Source organism: Trachymyrmex cornetzi, unplaced genomic scaffold, assembly GCF_001594075.2.
Source record: "Trachymyrmex cornetzi isolate Tcor2-1 unplaced genomic scaffold, Tcor1.1 scaffold147, whole genome shotgun sequence".
NCBI classification, from domain to species: Eukaryota; Metazoa; Arthropoda; class Insecta; order Hymenoptera; family Formicidae; genus Trachymyrmex; species Trachymyrmex cornetzi.
The window spans coordinates 2,458,772-2,478,844 of record NW_017296059.1 but is presented as its reverse complement, the minus strand read 5'-3'; the positions used below and the strand labels follow the sequence as shown (position 1 = coordinate 2,478,844).

General features: G+C 34.1%; 1 protein-coding gene across 2 annotated transcripts; it reads left to right on the top strand.

The window, feature by feature from the left end:
* The first annotated feature begins 233 nt into the window (after positions 1-233).
* side (motor axon guidance molcule sidestep) lies at positions 234-19,817 on the top strand. Of its 2 annotated transcripts, none has more exons than XM_018502117.1 (12): positions 234-637; positions 8,920-9,052; positions 13,619-13,830; positions 13,904-14,014; positions 14,554-14,769; positions 16,448-16,744; positions 17,012-17,142; positions 17,218-17,377; positions 17,903-18,205; positions 18,549-19,010; positions 19,404-19,613; positions 19,704-19,817. In XM_018502117.1, the coding sequence occupies exons 1-12, from the start codon at positions 535-537 to the stop codon at positions 19,745-19,747; spliced, it is 2,382 nt and encodes a 793-aa protein (XP_018357619.1). In that variant the 5' UTR covers positions 234-534; the 3' UTR covers positions 19,748-19,817. The 2 variants fall into 2 exon arrangements, with proteins under 2 accessions (XP_018357619.1, XP_018357620.1); XM_018502118.1 differs by having other exon boundaries at positions 535-637; positions 18,549-19,004.
* The last annotated feature ends 256 nt before the right edge of the window (positions 19,818-20,073 follow it).

The window sequence follows — 20,073 nt, the reverse complement described above, 5'->3', positions numbered from 1 at the left end:
TTGGAAGCTTTAAGAAGAGAAACTTAAAAAAGTTTTTCGCGTGAAAATTAAACGTTTGCAGCTTTGAAAGGATACAGAGAAAGTACAGGGACTTTTTATAATTCCAATTATTATTTTGAAGTGGGTCATTTCAGATCGTAGATCGTGTGGTGACTATAAATAACAAAAAATAATTATTATTTATTATATTTAAATATATAAATACACCAGTTATATATATATTAATATAAGACTACTTAAGTGCAACGTTAAATTAGTGTTAAAAACAATCAAAACGCGAGGACATCGAGAATGCCTGGATTTTCCGAGTCCTTCGAGTGGTCGCGATCGATCGAGGAAGCGGCGCGATCGAAATTTTTCTCGGATCCGCGACTATCACGCGAGAAAGACTGTCGCTGAATCAACCGTGCCCTTATTTGAAAAATAAATTCGATCAATCAGGATCGAATGCAGTTCTTCGTGACGGAAGAGCGGATTCGACGTGTTGAGTGCAGTCATCGTGACATCTGAGCCTCGATACAAGACTATATCGAAATGCGCTGTGCGTCAGGATACGTATTTCTGACGAGTTTGTTGATGGTGCTAAGGATTCGCCGAATGGGCGCGGCTGCGGAGGAGTTGGAGTTTCAGGACAAAGGTACGTGCCAAGGATCGAGTTTCCTTATCTCAAAACGTTATCTGTAAAGTTTTCTCTAACACGCCGCATTAAACATCTTTTTAACGATAAATTTGTTCCTGGATTGCGCTAAAAATCGGTACTTGAAATACCCCACAAAAAATTGTGTCTATTTTTAACCGTCAACCTCCATCTTCGGTACACGACGAAGGTATGCAAGCGCCTTAGCTCTCCTCGTTGCTCGAAACTGTCAGAAGATTGACATCTAATTAACAGGTCAGATCCGTCAGCGAGGCTATTAACGTGGTATTCGCTTGAAGTTCTACCCGCCCTCCAAGTACATTTAACTATATTTACACGCTTACTAATTAACTTTGCATTGACATTATGCGGGGGTGAAATGTGATTTTCGGTAAATTCCTTTAAATACTAAAATTTCCGACTACGCCGTTTTGATATCCTTACATTTTATATGAGAGAGAGAGAGAGAGAGAAGAAAAGTAAATAAATCAACATTAAAATTTTGTATATTTTAATAATATAATTCTATTAACTATAACGATTAGTTTGTTATAGTAATTAATAATTTGTACTTAAAAAATAAAAAAGAGAGAAAAATAACTATTTATATAATACAAAATAAATAATAGCTGTTATTATTTAAAAAATATGATAAAGAAAGTATCGAGTAAGAACCGATGATTCTGGGTCATTTTGACGAAACTTGTGAGGTGTCTTAGCACTTTTCCACCATCGAATTCAACCGGAAGGATTTAAATAAACCCGCAGGCCCGCATGCGACCTAGTGACATTTTAGCGTTCGTAAAATTCAATCAAGGCTCAATTTATTATTAAGTTCAATCACTAGCACATTACAAACAATCCTACACGATGCGTTGTTTTCTGTTTATATCATTGCGATACAATATCTCAATTTGCACTGGAAAGGAAGCAGATAAAACATTGCATTCGCTATCGCGCAAAAAATATCATATATGAATAATTTAATTAATCATGTCGCGAGGAAGAATCTGGCGAGTGCGGTAATAGCTATGACACGACGGACAAGTAGACAAAAATTGGAACTGCTGTCTGAAATAGACGTCGCCAGTTTAATTTGGCGAGACTGTCGACGTTCGCTAGTATGCCAGAATAATTACGTTATTAGTCTCCGAGTCACATACACTCTCGGAAAATCGCGACATAAAAAAAACATTATGCAGAATCCGGAAGAGTCCATCTCGGTAAAATGTATTGTAAGTGAGATTAAATTTGTGGATTTTGTGATTACGACGTAGTCAATAACATTCGTCGGTCTAAGTAATTCTTGTAGTTGTTTAATAATTATATAATATATTTTTTTCTCAGGTTTGATACACGTATTCGAGAATAATCTAATTATAAATTAGAGAACCTACTTTACAAGTTCAGGGAAAAAATTTAAACATTAAATTATTTACAAATGTTATAAAATAATCAAGGACTCTTACAAATTTAATAACAGTATAAAGATAAACGGGCAAATAAGAGTCGAATTTTTAAAAATGAGAACGTATAAACATTATTAATAATAGTTGAAATACATACATAATGGAATCTAGGAATATGATATTTCTAGATTCCATTATGTATGTATTTCAACTATTATTAATAATGTTTATAAGTTCATATTTTTTAAAATTCGACTCTTATTTGCCCGTTTATCTTTATACTGTTATTAAATTATTTAATTTAACAGACTATAATTGATCGTCTACGTAAGAAACTATTATATTTATCCTACGAGTTTTTTACTTTTATCCTTTTGTTTTATCTATAAATAGTAAAAATTGATAAATTTTAATGGTAAAAGAATAAAAAATATACTTTCATATTTTACCGTCTCTGACTATCATAGAGAGTTAAAGAATTATAATCTTGAAGTTTTTAAGACATAAAAATGAATAAAAAACCTAAAAAATTTTTTAAAATCCTTTATATCTTTCAATCTCTATAAAGATGGCGATACAAATTTTAGAAACAAAAATTTTTGTAACAATAAATCTTTATAAAACACATAAAGAAATGAAAGAAAACTTTTGGTAATTTTGTCTTTCACTTCCTTTCATTCTTTTATCCTCGAATTCACAATTTATTTTAATATAGATTACTTAAATAATAATTTATCGATTTATTTCATTTAAAAGATAAACAAAATCATTTATTAATTGAATATTATTTGTAAGAAAAAGACAGGAATGATTTACAATTTACCATCAATTTAAATCTTCGTATCTTTTTTCTTAAATATTCCATCGACTAGATTTTCGGAAATAACAATTTTCTTATCCTTAAAACAAATTGCGGTTTAAAAATTTTAATTAGGAGTTTAAAAAATTTAAAATAGAAAAACGTATAAGACTCTTCTGGGACTAATGAATTAGATATATAAGTTCAAGGTATTACAAACAAGGTATAACATTAGAAAATTTAGATATTTTAACCCTCGACTACAGATGTGGATTTTTTAACTAAACGCGCGAAAAGAATATCAAGGAAAATTTCAGATGATAAAGAATAATAACAACTGACGCTAATGATCTCCTAATTGCATGAAGATATAATGCAAGGGGAAAAATATCAAACCGCAGCGTGTTAAAATAAATGAGCGGAACATTGCTAGAGCAACCGCATTGCGACCGTTAAGATAAAATAACCGCGATTTATCTACCCGCGAATTATATCCGCGAATCGATAACGCGTATGACAGGATCCTGCCACGTGAAAAACAGTTGATCGAAAGGAAATGCCAAAGGAAGCGCGAATTGGCGAATGGATTTTTTCGTTGATTCTTTTCATTGGTGATCTCTAACTAATGGACATTAAGTGCTGTTACTTAGAGACAATAAGAAGAAGAAGACAACGATCCTTCTCGAATCTCACGGAAGAATGCGAGAACTTGGATCATTTCGATTTTGCGTCGAAAGAATTGGCGCGATTTATTTTCAGCACGTGGAAAGAAACCTTTGGCTCTATCACTGAAGTGTGATCATTTATATACAATATACAACTGAAGGAATCATTGTAAATCGTGAATTAACGTTGCCAACAAACATGACGTATTCATAAATTTTGAAATGTAGTAGCAACAGCGAGAGACATGAAAATGTATCATTCCACCAAATATATTATTGAGAACGTAGCTAAATATATAATAGAAATACATGTAAATACCTAAACTCGATGATGAAGCTTGATAGTTTTATAATATCGATCGTTTGATCGTTTAGTCATTTACTTACATGAAAGATAATGAAATCTCACTATTTATCATCATTCTCATGTAGGTATCGCAAGAAGCTTTACATGTTTGTCTAACAGTAAAAATCATGCGGAACGGCCCGTTGCGAAAGCAACACTTTCGGCAAAATGAAAACACATAAACCACTGCAATGTGCTTTTCATGCTCAGATCACCCATGCATCGTCACATCTCAACAACTTTCTCGATGTAATGCATGCTAATCTCCTGATACAAATCCAATTTACATCTTATCTATAAGATATACATGAAAGATTAACGAGCAGTTTTTACATGAAAGAAAGATCAGGTTGTAAAATGATATTAAAATTTGCTCCAAAGAAAAAATATTCTAAAAAACACAAGAATAAAAAATATAACATTTCTATCTCCCTTCCTCTCTAAAACTTTTAAACCTCACTCTTAAGATTGAAAATGAACTCTTTTTCAAGACTGGCTCAATTTTCACTGTTTAGAATCAGAGTCCACTTCAAAGAAATTAGAAAGTATATTTCTTCTTGTTATTTAACTTTGTAACTTTGTTATGTTGTGCATTGTAATAAAGCTTAAAGATTTATCTTGTATTGTTTTACAATTAATTAATAATTAAAATATCAAAATTAATAACTAATTATTATAAAAAGACGAATGAGTTTAATTTCACGAAATTTTAAATATGAATTGCACCTTCAACGTGCTAGTAAATGCATTTAATTAGTGCGCATTACTAACTTGTTGCGAACATCAGAAATGATAAAGTAGAACAAAATAATTCCTCATTAAATGGAAACGGACCTTCGCACATATTCCACCAGCGATATTCGCGATAATTATACGTTATTTTCTAATTGAAAGAGTAATTAGCGTAGTCAGCGTAAATTGCGTTTTACAAATATTTTACAGTATGATATACCGCCGCTATTCCATTATATTACTTATAGTCGCTCAGTCTTTATTGATTCGACTAATCGTTGATTCATCAAACAAGATCCGTATTATAATTAATTGCAGCTCATTTTGACATTTGTCCAACCGCTTACTGATCGTAAACCCGCTGTTGTGCGTGACACATGTCGCCAGCGTCACGGACGAGTATGTGACTGATTATATGCATGAAAGTTATATAGAAAATAGAGATTATATACAGATACATCAAATATGTACACAATATCATTGAAATAGTTAATACCTTAAATCTATTATTTGTTAATATCCGGCTATCGAAATAATTAGCAATTTCATGTTGATCAAAACAGGATTATTTCTTGTATGTATAACTGGAATTATGAGAGGATTTGTATTTTTAAACTGATACAGTTATAAATCTACAAGATTGAACGATTAATTCTATGAAATTATTCATGAATTCAGTTATAATGAAATGCTAAAGTGTTATACGTGTGTATTTTGTGAAAGATAAAATCACATTCTGTTATCGTTCCGACACTGATCGTGAAACATTACGTCGTCAATGTTTAAACTCAAGGGTCGAACGATAAAATAGCGAGGTGAAACATAGAGAAAGGGTTGGCCTTTGAAAGCGGAACAGGTTTGACTAATGTAACGAGGAAACCACGCGGGATACGTGGGTCAGAGCATTGGTGAAATTATCATACAAAGTGGTCAAAGCGATCTCGATGTACTCTCCTTTTCCATCCCTCGGGCGATTCTTGGCATGGACAGCTCGTAGGGTGGTCGAATAAGGAACAGAAGGTGGTCGACCGAGAATATCGACATAATTGTTGGGTTGCGTGTGGCTCGTTATTTGGAAATAGATCCGGATAATTTAGGTAGGTGGCCACATGTTCTTCGTAAATAATTACTGAACATCGAGATGAGATATATTACCTATTTCTCAAACAAGAATTCCTAGTAATTTCGGCCTTCATAACTCTTCAAACTTAAATTTGATATATTAAGCTTTCATATCGGTTAATATTATTATTATTAATCATTTTATATTTTGAATGAAATTTTTATTTTTATATGTGTACAGTTTGCCTCCAATTTATCATATATGATAACAAAGTTAATATATATATCAATATTATTAAAAAAAATTACTAGTATTATTATTACTTCTAGTAATAGTTCATGAATTGATTTACTTATGTGCCATTTTTTACTTAAATCTTTTATTTTAAATATCTATATAAATATAACGAAGAATCAAGTTTTTATGTAAGTCTCACGTTTTTTTACGTTATTTTTTTAGAATCAATGATCTTCTCTTTTATGAGATGGAAAAACTTCATTACATAATAAACATGACCGCGAATTCGATTCGCGGATAGATGTATGATCGAGTGAAAGGAAGGGCAAGGAAAGAGGCCAGGCTACGACCCGCACGGAAATAGACGCGAGTCGCCGGAAACGCGATTTCCCAACGAACACACGAACAAAAATAGCGAAGTTATCCCTCTTTCGGCCGACTATTATTTACATAACCACCCGATGCGCGAGCATCTTTTTTCCGATCTGAAGATTGGTTCTTCTGGAAGAGAAAAAAAGAAGATATCTCTGTTTCTTACATTAAAATAAAAAAAAAGGAGGAAGAACAAGAGGAACGTGTGCAGCGATCCACTTCGGGGTCCATGAACTGTATGTTCATTTTTTCCTCGCGTGGCAGGTGGATGCAGTAACGGAGTGGCCAACCGCTTAAAAACAACAGATCTCTACTCTTTTTAACCACAAACTCTTATGTTTTTTTTCGTGAGATTGAAATGGAAGAAATACATACTCATGCCATAAAGAGAGGAATAAAAGAGAGAATGATCGTTTTTGTTTCAAAGGGGATGCGAAGCAATGATAAAATAATAATAAAAATGATGGATCGTGTCATAAAAAATTTTCATTTAGTTTATTATTTCAAGATATAGATTGTTGTGCATGTGAAATGATATATTCTTAAAAATAAAAATCATAGAAAAAACAAGTGTTAAAAATTTTCCCAATTATTGTTTGCAATTCCTTGCACATGCATCGAATGCATAAAAAAGGAATGTGATAAAAGGTATATATGTAACATTTTTCAAATCTTTTCAAGTTGATGTAATATATCAAATTATGTAATAATCTAAAGTTTCAAGATTCCGCCTTGAATGCCTCAACAGGTGCAAATGTGCCGCTGAGTGTATGGCAAGAATGCCCAACCGCCAATGTAAAACTCGACAGGGCGGTTAGTCGCAACCCTCTCATCAGGTTCTTAAAGGCTCGTTGAGAGCGATGAAACATGTAGCGGCGTACTAATGAAGCAGTTCCTCGCGAGCGACACCGTCGTTTATACGCTCGCGTAGCCACGTGCATGATGTTATGCACAGAAGAGATGCATCCGCTTTGCTAAACTCGGTCCGGTTTTACAGGAATAAGTAATGACATGAAAATTTATGTGACTTTTAACATAAATAAGTGAAGAAAGTCATATTCGGTCAAAGTGGATCTTGGTTCTTAATATTTTTGAGTGAATTTTACAATTTCCAGTTTAAGTAAATTATCTCAATAATTATTTATTAGTCTTGAAACAGTTTTAAAGTGAAACTGCATTGAGAAAAATGTCTTTGATTGAAAATGGATAAACCAGAGATTCTATATTAATCAGAATTCCAGTTATCTCGACTAGAATTTTAATAAATTTAACCAGAAAATTTTCTAGTAGATTTAAGAAAAAAATTTCTGGTTAAATTTACTAAAATTCTAATTGAGATAACCGGAATTCTGATTGATCATTGATATAATCAGAATTTAATCAAAATATAATCATCTTCTGCTCTGCCCATTTTCAATCAAATCATTTTTTCAGTGTGGGGTAATATTACAAATTAAATTGACAAGCAATTTAATAATACTGATGCTAATGAGTTCAAAGCGAATATGGCTTTCTTCGCTTATTTGTGTTGGATATTTCACCATGAATTTTCTTACTATTGTTTATGTGACTTTTGTTCTTTATTATCTTTCTCCTCTATATCTTCTATAGGATAATTTGTACTTGAAGAATCTTTTCATTCACGTATGTTCAACGTATTGTCATCATAATACTGCACCACAAGTCTATTGAGTTCTGTCAAAGACAAAAAAAATGGGAACTCGATAAAATACCCAACGAGAGACGTCTCGAGATGTATGTGTTCACAATGGAAGAGTTATCAATGGCATACCGCAATGTGCATTAACAGCAGCGCGCCTCGTGCACGTGCGACGACGGCTGTCCGGTCGGCCGTCGGCTTACGTTATATCGTTTCTATTTTCTGCACTGGTACTTTATAACGGTGTGGCGAATCTAAGTTTAAATCCCGCGCTGAGGATCGTGTAAAATCATGGACAATGGTGCATCGAACTGATGTCCACTGTCGCGGTTGCAATTGTGCGATGAACTAGCAGAGTTGCGAGGGAAACGATTGTATTATGTGAAGAAGCCTGAAGACAACAGACCAAGAATATTCTTAGTCGTATCTAAATCTCAATTTGTTTACTCTGAAATATATCAATTTAAAAAATCCAAAATTCTTACAATTAAATCCAATTAAATATCTTGTAATTATTAATTAGAAACATTCGTGTATATTAAATAATATTTAGATATTACATATATAGATGCGTATATAAAATTTAATAAATATTTGTAAAATACGTAGAATTTAACTTTTTTTTTATTTAAAAATAACATGAACTAGAAATTATAAACCAGAATTTCAATAACATTAGAACAGTATTTTCCTTTAATTTTTGCTAACGTTTGTACGATAATTTATATAGTCGTTGATTTATGTAGTCTTCTGACAGCCGTTAGGAGACATAATCGCATAAAACGTATGATTCATATATCATGGGAAAGATTTGATCTCGACTTTTTAAAAAGTACGATGGTTATTGATCATAATTTTGAACAAACGGAGTATTCCAACCTTCTACTTTCTAAATCTCTTGGTTGGATTTCGTAGAATCAAGTGCTAAAATTGTGATAAAAATTTAGAAGAAGAAAAATATCGCAGATGTAGAAAATATGCAATTTTTTCTTTTTTCAGTGCCCGTGAGATTAGTCTGGGCCACCGAAGGCGATGATGTGGAACTGCCATGCGACATCACACCACCGATGCCAGAGGATTCGGTTAACATGGTCCTCTGGTTCAAGGACAATGCTGGAATACCGCTCTACAGGCAAGTTTTGCGCTTTAAAAATAATCCTACCACGATCCGACTATTTTTACGTGGCACTAAAGCCACGAAGCTAGGACATCAACCTATCTGAGTTTAACTCTGCGAAAGATGTCGCCATTAATTTCACGAATCATAACCAAGCTACGAATCACGCCACAAAAATTAGAAGAAAGAGACGTAGAGATCTGTGGAAAGCCTACGTTCACAAATTTATATACGGATCAGAATACATTTCTTAAAAACGCAGCAGAAACGATTTTTTTTTCTCTGAGTGTGCGATCTAAAAGCTTAAAAATATTCTTCCTGTTGTCAATTTCCTGTTTTCTAAGAACCCACGAGAACTGATTCACGTGGCTGACTTTCTGCCGAATGCCGGCTAGCTCCGCGTTATTGGGGGATGGGATGCCATTGTTCTGAAGCCGCATCTCGAAATATCTCGGCACTAGGCTAGGCTCGAGCATGAACTCTCATTATGGACACCTCCGACATGCTCTGCTCGCGACATATAAATATCACGGCTCATTAACTGTCTATGCAACTAAGCGCCAGCCTATATTTCAACGCTAAAGATTGTTTTTAGTTATATATATATATATATATATATATAGATATTAGATGATAATTTTATATTAAAAATTTTATATTAAAAAGGACTAACTGTCAGTCTTAATTATGACATATTTAAAATAATTAGAATCACCAAATTTAAAACTCTTATATCTTGAAAATATTAATATAAAATTTTCGTAAGATATTAATATGTTTTATATATAATTATAATAAAATTTGGACCGCGCGCGTGATGATAATAAATTTAATTAAATTAGAGGAATCCTATATTCGGTCAAAGCAAATCTAGTTCTTAAATGTTTCCGTATGAATAGGTATTTAATTCTGTAAACCGTGTGCCGGTCTTTATATATGATACATGTATACACAAACTTATACATGTATGTTAATATATTCATATTTGTTCCATATTCATTTTTAACATAATACATTAAAAATAAAATAAATAAATTTTAATTTCTATAAATCGAGGTGTACGATTTTTAAGGAATGTTTTGAAAATCATCATTTGCCATCGTGGCATATCTACTTTATTCAAAGATTCATCGCGTGCACGATTATAGAAATAGATGCGTTACGTATTGGTGCGTCTACGAGGAAATTCAAGTTAAGCTAGATCAGGACTGTATAAATAATTCGACCGAATTTCCATGATCGGAAGTGTGGGATGATGGAATTTCATAACACGACCCAGAGATTCAGGAATAGCAGTCGATCGAAGACCCTTTTCAACTGACACAGGCATTAAACAGAGCGCGAGGCGTCGCTTATTTACGAAAACGGTCTCTGGAATCATAAAATAAAATATTTCCTCATCAACTACCATCGTTCGTCTATGAAAAATAAATGGAACCATGTGTAAAAGTCGCGTGTATTTGAAAGAACTTTTATTATCTACGAATTTTTATTACTTCATTATGGTTTATGTTTCAAATTTTTGCATTGCATTTCGTTTGGTAAAAAATTAAAATGTAATATAAAATATTATGTAAATACACGAGCTTTAGTCTTATTATATATATTATTTTTTTAATAAGATATATATTTTCCGTTCAGATTTTGCGAAAGAAAATACAGAAGAAATATTACCGAAGTAGTAACAGTTATAAAAAGCAGTTATAAAAAATTGTCATTATAAAATAAAATATAAATTGTGAAAAATTTAGCAACATTAATATTATGTTTTTATTAAATGTAAATATATCTCACTTTGTGAAAGTTTATATAAATCTCGTAGAAATTCTCGAGAAAATACGGACATAGTTAAAAGTGAAATACGAAAGTGCATCGTGTAATGTTGACGATGAAGGAAACTGTCAGCGAGTGGTTATCAGAAACGTGATGGTTATGAGGCTCACAAGAGAGCATACAGTTCCAGGTAATATCAAAGGACCTTCATAGAAGAAATACAACAAGCAAAAGGGAGATCGTAGAGCGTCAAAGGAAAGCAAGCGAGGATAGAACGTAAAGCAGTCTCTAGTTATTTGTGCTTTCTGCTGGTGAAGCGTTTCTCACAGACTCTCGCGGATTCGCGCTTCCGATAGTCGCTGAAATGGTCGCGAAAATGGCAGAAAGAAAAGAAAAAAAAATGAATCATGTCAAGTCGGAAAGAATTTGCGTTGCGGTGCTTCAAATTCGACAACGAAATATTTCATCGTAAATATATTCATACCTTTTATTTCAATTACGAAAACCAACCAGATTGAGTTCAGCAAAGCTAGAACTTGCGTGAGTTTAACATCTGCAATTACGATTTGATGATTCAACAAAGATATTATGTTTGTAAGCAATTATCAGTATACTAATTCAGCTCTTTGCTGCAATGAAAATTGCTAATGTAACAAGTTTGCTCCATTATTAACAGCAAAAATACGCAACTTTAGATAGCACGTTTTGTTAAAAATTTTATATTTTATATATTGGACTGATTTTCTATAATCGCTAATTTTATTCAGCTGTACAATTTTGCTAATTTAATATAAAAAATAGCTGTATTACGGAGATGTAGATTTGTTGAATCAGTGAAGTTTTTAGTTGTTTTAACAAATCTTTCTTTCCGTGTATATAAAATGAGGACAATTATTTACTATTAAAGTTATTTATCGCACACGTGGATTAATTTAGTCTTTTCAATAGTTCCATAATAACGTCGAATTACGACTTGATCGATTAAACGCGCGTGATTTAAGCAAGAATCAGTCTACCAGCTGTTTTTTGCGTTTTACATCTCAGAATTCCTCGTAACGGAGGACATTTCGTGCGTTCGAAGAACCGTCATATTCTCGTTTCGATGGATAGAAGATGGCTTTGCTCAATTTCACGGCACATAATCTAGGTTACACAAGATGGAACTTTCCGTTCTACGTCGCTTCCGACTTTGACGGCGTATTTGGCGAAGATCGTCGTCAACCGCATACCAACGACGAATCGCGCGGACGTGCGGTAAACAGCTTCAGCTGATATCTCTTTTTCCGTAGTCAGCTGTCCGTTTTTCCACCGCCTGGCCGGAACGATTTCCTGTTACCGTTATTGCGCAATAGTCAGCTCTCTAAAAGCTAAGAGGAGCTAAATCCGCGAGTGGCGAGTTTGCCAACTGTCCTTTTTTTCGGCCGCGAATAGACGACGCGCGATGCACGCGAATTTAGCCACTAAGAGCCAATTGGCGAAAGCGCGATGTTTACCGAGTTTCCGCACCGGAAATGCTCAAGATCGCGATGGAGAAGCTTAGCCTAGAAAATTCCTCTTGAATGAATTGATGGCGCCTCGGCTTGAAAGAGACATTCCTTAAATAACAGTGCTCAAGCAAAAATATTTTTATCTTAAAAAAATAAAAATAAATCTTGATTACTGAGAAAAACATCTCAAAGAGGAAATAAATTTAACAGCATATTTCTCTTCGCGTTCTTTCAATTTTGAGATTATTTTGAAAATAGTAGTATTGAGAGAACCATACACAATATAGGTTTTCGATGTATTAGAGAAGATTGCATTTTCCTGATCTGCGATGTAATGTTATTCCGTCCACATGCTTGGTCGCCAGAATCTCGTTTGTAATAACAGGGTACATCGCGTATAGGTAAGATTGAGACTTGGAGAGGCTGTGTGTGATGTGTCTCTATTTCGTATACCCCTTCATATGACAATGCTCAATATTTTTATTCCGTAAAATTGTTCGCGTTTTGTTTACTAAAGCGAGTTGTTTACTCACGTATTCGTTCGTGCTCGTTCGCTTGATCTAATTTTTGAAGAAAAAAAATACAAATTACTTGCAAGCTGACCCCCCACTTAACCAAATCTTAATGAAAAAGTTATGGAATAATGCGCTATTTATGCGCTATCCATATCCGCAAAAAAAATTTTTGCGCTCATTCCGTTTAGCTAAAAAAAAAATACTTAGGGGTAAATATGACTGTTCGCTCCAAGAGGGAGAAGTGCATTAAAGGTTGCAGCGCAAAAATCCAAAATGCTTGGAAATAGTAGCGCATAAATAGCGCATAAATCTTGTGTATTTAATTTTCGAAATCGGTTGTTTTTAACGGGTGGGGGGGCTGACTGACTTCCTACTGAGCCCTCCACAAAAAATGTTTTTTTTTTTAACTAAACGGAATGAGCGCAAAAATAGCGCATTATTACATAATTTTTTCATTAAGATTTGGTTAAGTGGGAGGAGGGGGAACAGCTATATTTAAACAATAATTCGAACTAATCAAAATATAATCTAGTTAATCATTATTTTTATAATATTACATTATAATATAATACATTTAAAAAAATTAAATCTAAATATATATTTCTTTGAATAGTACTAATTGTAAGTAAACATTTAGTTACAATAAATAAATGTTTACATTTAATAAATATTTGTTTACGACTATTCACAAATAAATATTTATTAAAACTTAGTACTTTATTTCAATATAATACAATAATATAATATAATATTTTTATATTATATTATAGACTATAGTTTGATATATTGAATGTTCCTCTATGCAGTTTGGACGCGAGAAACGGTAGCTTAATTAGCGCCATCCACTGGGCGGTCAGCGACGATCTTGGAGGACGAACCTACTTCCAGGTTGGCGATGGTCATCGAGCGAAATTAAAAGTCACCAAAGTGACGTTGAAAGACCAGGGAGTCTTCAGGTGTAGAGTGGACTTCGTGGACTCTCCAACGCGAAACTTTCACGTGAACTTGACTCTAGTTGGTAACTATCGCGTTTCAAAAGTTACAAGAGAGCGATGAAACATTCGTTACACCATCGCGTTTGACTCTTTTAGAACAGCCAAGTAACCCTGTGATATATGATGCCCAAGGACGAGAGGTGACGGGGGTGGGCAGCGCCTTTCTCGAGGGTTACAATCTTATTTTGATATGTCAAGTGGCTGGAGGTAAAGTCTCATCTTCTTAAGTTTTATAACGCATACTTGTGCATCAATATTTTCTGTCATTATTCAATGCATGTAAAAGTTATTATTGTTATTAAACTAGTCGCATTCAGCAAAAAATACTTGCAATTGTTGTAAAATTCTTTGAGGATGTTCTGGCTATACTTAACGAAAAGTATTGGCCAAAAAATCAGTTAACCTTCTCTCTATATACAGGGTTGTAAACACACCCCAGGCTAATAAAAAGTTGCCGAATGGAAAATTTTCAAAGTTTTCGTTGGAATTTTTTTCTTAAAATATTTGTACTTTTAAATAAATAACTTTAAGTCTTTAATTCCTCGCTAGATCTAAATGTATAAACTAACCATGAATGGGTGTATTCAGCAGAATATTTATTTTGCAACGCGCTTATTGATTTTGTAGAGAATTTGTTGAACGTTGACTTTTGCTGAATGTGGCCATTATATCAGCTTACAAGTAATATTCGTATAAATCGTATGAGAGTCGATTGATAAAAAACCATGTGTGTGATTGATTCACAGGTAAACCTAAGCCCTCGGTGACATGGTGGAAGGACGGTGAGCTCTTGGATGGCGTAGTTGATACTTTACCTGCCGGTACGCCGAACAAATTTACAGAGAATCACTTGTTCATCGACACAGTCACTAGGTCACTGTGGGGAACGAAACTCGAATGCAGGGCTCAATCCGGACCAATGGAGAAACCTATCGTTCGCGAAGTGCCTCTTGACATATATCGTAAGCATCGCATTTTACTCAAAGCGGAATTTAGATAATTTTGGACGATTAGATAATTTTGAAGGAATTAAAATTAATCTCAGGAAAATTTTGAAAGATAAGACGTGATTATATTTTCAAGCTGATTTCTAATTATGATTCTGATTATACGAGCTCATAAATCTTTTGGCAATCATGCCCTATCGAAGATTTCGACTCGAGGATCTTCCGACGTTTTTTCAAACTTTTTTTATGTTCAAGCGATGAAATGCAAAGGGTGACATTACGAGGAAATGGATCATAAATGCCGCGTTAACGTGACATCTGCTTAAAATAAAATCGAAGAAATACACACATACACACGAACACACACTTCAAGGCCGTTCATTAAATCCTAAGCACGTGCTAAAAGGCAGTCTCAAGCGGCGCGTGTTAAAGGGCACTCTTGGCACGTTTTATTCGATCGACACATTGCGCTTCCGTTTCTACGCCTTCCTTTCGTATTTATTTTTAGGTCGAGCTAAACAGGAAAATCGTAACACTTTGCATCTACGAGAGGCACAGGGAAAACACTTGTTGCAATCTCCTCGGAGAAGGATGGCGTTCGAATCTAAACACCGTGCTTGCATTTGAAGATGTTATAAAAAGAGCAAATTATAGTTTAAATAAAGATAAATTATTTCTTGCCATTTTCAATTATTCAATGAAACTTAAATGTGGAGGAATTATTTAATTATATTACGCATTTTTTTCAATTAGATATATATGATTTTTCATTTAATTACCCTAGTTTTTTTTCTTGATTTTACCCTTTCAAAATTCTTTTGCACCCCGAAATATTTCATAGCAAAGAAAGAAATTTAAATATAGTTGCGAGCAACTGACCCGCAGCGGAAGCGAAATGAATTCCAACCATTTCGCGTGGATCTCCTTAACTCCTTTGACGGTCGTATTTCGCAGAATTGTCGTCCAAAAGTAAAAATATACGGTTCGGGTCGGCGGGCATCTGGCCTTCCATTGGACCGTTATTTTCGTGGCGCAATGCCGACGAGGATCTCGCTCATAGTTTTTTGCATCCCGCAGGAATCATCCGTCGTGCCTACATCCGCAGATGTAAATTTTTGACGGCAAAGTATGTTACTTGTTAGACTTCCACATGTTGCTTGCCTTCATGTCTTCTTATATTAGAAATCTAAAGTCGATCAAGAAGACCTAACAAAGACACTAGCACGGAACATCATAGAGAAATGAGATTTTCAAATAACTTAATTCTTTGGTGCTTCGGTATCTTACTTATAACTAGCTTTCTTTTTCCATTGCTTATAACTTTTTTATTAATTAAGATACACTTGCTTGGTACTGTTAATGGTATGTCATACCCAAATATTTCATTCCTATAATATAGCAGTGAAAGATTAGTATTTTTGTAAAATAAGTGAATAATACCTTATTCGTTCAAAGCAGATCTAATAATATGCGTAATATTTTCACATGAATTTATACAATTTTCCCATTTATGCAAACTGCGCGCCGAGTACAATTTGTTAATTTTAAAATACAGTCTCAAATTGAGGTTGGAGTCGTAATATTACGAATTAAATTGATATATCTACAATTTAATACAATCATAATAATGTTAATACTTAATATTTTTATCCGCATAATTTAATATTTACTATCAAATCCTATCATATTTCAGTCAAACCAGCAATCGTGAAGATTGTTTTGAGCGAGGAACAGATTTTCGCTGGTCGTCCAATCACTGCCAGATGCGAGACATGGGGTAGTTCTCCAGCGGCTAGGATCATTTGGAGACTCGGCGAATTAGAAATGGGCGATCCCAACGTATCCACCACACAAAGGAGTAACTCGACAGTAAGCAAGATAGCTTTGGTCCTCGGCAAGGATGACGATGGCAAGGAACTAATGTGCCGGGCTGAAAATCCAAGATTTCCTGGAGGAGTGCTTGAAGAAATCAAAATACTTCGCATCTCTTGTGAGTTTTCTTGCAATTTTACAATATTTGTAATTTTCGAATTATAATAAATTTTTCTCGATAAATGTACAACATCGAATGTATATACGCATCCAAGAACTTCTTAAATATATTATTTATAAAATTTTAGTAAAACAGCAAGTGCCATAAAAAATATTTTTTAAAGAATCTGTCTTTTATATTTAAATTCTCTATTAAATATTCGTTGCGAAATCAAGTACTATAATAAATAATGACGCAATCTCTCAAATTACAAAAAAAAAACAGATGCTCCAGTAGTTGTCGCTCGTTTGGCTAATGGCTACGTCTTGGACACTTTGAGGGAGGGCGACGATCTCAAGTTGGTCTGCGACGTTCAGAGCAATCCGCCACCGACACAAGTGACTTGGTACCACGATGTAAGTAGAAAGAGAAGAGAAAAAAGAGACTCATAATCCAACATGATTGACCGTTACTCAAATCCTTGTTCTTAGAATCAACGGCTGGAGCACGACGTAAGCGCCGGAATTCTGCTGGCTTCTAACTCGCTGACCCTCCGCGTGCTCGCACTCGCACACGTCGGCGAGTATTCCTGTGTAGCCACGAACGCCGTGGGAGAAACTCACAGCCCGCCGCTTTTTATTCACATGAAATGTGAGTAGTCACTACATTTATTAACATATCGTGCGAGACTTACTTTCGTAAAAACGAATTGTTCTTGTGTCTTAGACAACAATGTTTATTGATAAACTAAATTAATTATGTCAAGATTGTCTGATTTGATTTTATTAATTAGTAATAAAGTAGAAAATGGAGGAAATTACTTTGATTAAGGTATTCATTCATCTTCCCTTCGAAACAAATCAATTTTAGAGACGAAAAACGGCAGGAATTAAGTTTAACACATAATAAATATCCGTTTGTAAGTTTGATGAAGATTTTATAAGTTGGAAAAAATTAATTAATTATTTTGATTAGAATATCGCGATGGAAATATTAAACTACGCTAACACAATCTTACAAACTAAAAATAATTAACAATTGTATGTAGTATCATATTAATTAATTACATATTTATATTAATACTTGATATAATTAAATAAAATAACACTTAATATTTTTGTGTATGATTTTCGTGCTTTTCTTATGTTTTTGCTAACAATGCCAAACATTTGATAGACGCCCCGAGGTGCAGAGAAGATAGCGAGAGAAGAGAGATCGCCGTTGCTCGACACGAGACGGTATTGCTCAAATGCGAGGTGGAAGCATTGCCTGACGACTATGTACGATTTTCATGGACTTACAACGGCACTGTTGGCGATGTTCTACCTATGCCGAACTCGAGAGTCGAAAATAAAGGGCTCGTGAGCATGCTAGAATACACCCCTAACACCGAAACCGATTACGGTACGTTGGCTTGCTGGGCGAGCAACGGCATCGGACGGCAAAGGACACCTTGTATATTTAACATCGTACCTGCTAGTGAGTTATCAGCCATTAATTACGTCATCTTCTCGCATCTTCATTAACATTCGTAATGAAAGAAGTTACGTCTCCGAATAAAAATAAAACTTGAATAATTAAAATATAAATTTTTTATCAGCGGATTTTTAAAATCTATTTAATCTTTAGATAATGGGAGTTTTTTTTTTAATTTTTCAGCTTTTTCTTGAGTAATAGAGATTTGTTATGATTTATTATTTCATTATATTTCTTACCTCCAAATAAGACACTTTTAGTACTATAATGGCTTTTCCATCCCATAAAAGTTAAAAGAGTTACATCTTTATTGCGACTTAAATGCCAATTTTTTTTTATCGCTCAGAACCACCGCAACCACCATTGGACTGTGCGTTGCACAACGAGACTAGCTCGCTGGAGGTTAATTGCATCCCGGGATCGGACGGAGGGTCGCCGCAACACTTTTTGTTGGAAGTACGGGGGTCTCTCAGGAGTTCTGGGATCGGCCATATCGGACCTCATACCCTTCAAACGCCTCAGAGCGATCAGGGAATGGTCGGAGAATCCCCACCTATATATCAGGACATGAATCCGACTCCGAATTTTCAGCTTCATGATCTTGAACCAGGCTACGATTACACAGTATATATTTACGCCGTCAATGGACGTGGCATGAGCGAACCCGCTCTTTTGGAACACATTAGGGTCGTCGAACCTATCGGCGGAAAGATGGAGAGGAGCGGGATCTTTTTGGCAGATCTGAAAAAGGCGCTACCACAAGCGAGTTCCGAAAACATGATCATCGCTATTGCACTGACAGGTATAGGTAAAATCGATGTTCGTGTTCTTTTAATTTCGCCTAATTTCTCTTAATTATTTTGAAAGCCATGGTTTAATTTTCCACGAATAAATTTAAATGAAAATAAAAAATCGTTTCTTTACGCGTCCTAAATTTTTGTAAATTATATTAAAAATTTTATTACTTTTATTTTAATATTATAATTAAAAGACACAGTAGCATACATTTTTTCGCATACCAGAAAAAAGCTATTTCTGAAAGCAAAAGTTTGCAACACATTTATGAATTTTTATATTTTAAATTCCTATTATACACTGTAAAATATTTTAATTAATTTTATTTAATTATATAATCTATTACAATATATATTAATAAATTTTATATTTACTCTCCTTACATAATGCAACTCTGAATTTAAAGGTGCGATAGCGTTGATTCTTATCGGTATTGGAGTGATCATCGGTGTGGTGATCTGCAGGAAAAGATCAAATACTCCTGTTATAGAAGGCCCCGACGATTTTACTACACCGACCTACGTTCCGGCCCAGAGAATTGAGCCTAGAATCAGATATTCCAACGAGAGCAGACGTTCTCAAAGGGCGAGTCTCTACGTTGAAGAAAATCGAAAGGGTAACTATCATAATAGAAAACAGCTATCTACTTGTAGTTTGCTGCCCGCGCGAGTTCAAATAATTTCTAAATTATTTAATTTTCTTTCAGAACCAGATTTATTACATCGAGTGGAGCTTGACTTACAAGAATAAATCACGTGATTCCGTACAGTTACTAATAATCAAGACAAAAAGTGCAATATTAAATAAAATTCCATACGCTGAAAAAAAGGATTGGCTGCTGCAGCAAATTAGATGGTAAAATATGGCATAGCATTTTTAATTGGCTGGTGTGAAGTTGGCACCCCATTTTGAAAAAATCGATATTTTATACACAGTTCCGTTTGTACAATAGTTCTACAATTCCTACTAAGTTTTAACAATAGTTCCGCGGATTTAGCTAAAAAAAAAAATTTTATAAATAGGGTGCCAACTTCGCGTGGCACCCCAAATATCGCAAAAATTAATTTTTATCACGA

Excerpts from the sequence above, each read along its gene's own strand:
- side (XM_018502117.1), top strand. The coding sequence starts at position 535 with ATGCGCTGTGCGTCAGGATACGTATTTCTGACGAGTTTGTTGATGGTG. Across the intron at positions 9,053-13,618 it reads GCTGGAATACCGCTCTACAG|TTTGGACGCGAGAAACGGTA; the intron begins GCAAGTTTTGCG and ends TCCTCTATGCAG. Across the intron at positions 17,143-17,217 it reads AAGTGACTTGGTACCACGAT|AATCAACGGCTGGAGCACGA; the intron begins GTAAGTAGAAAG and ends CCTTGTTCTTAG.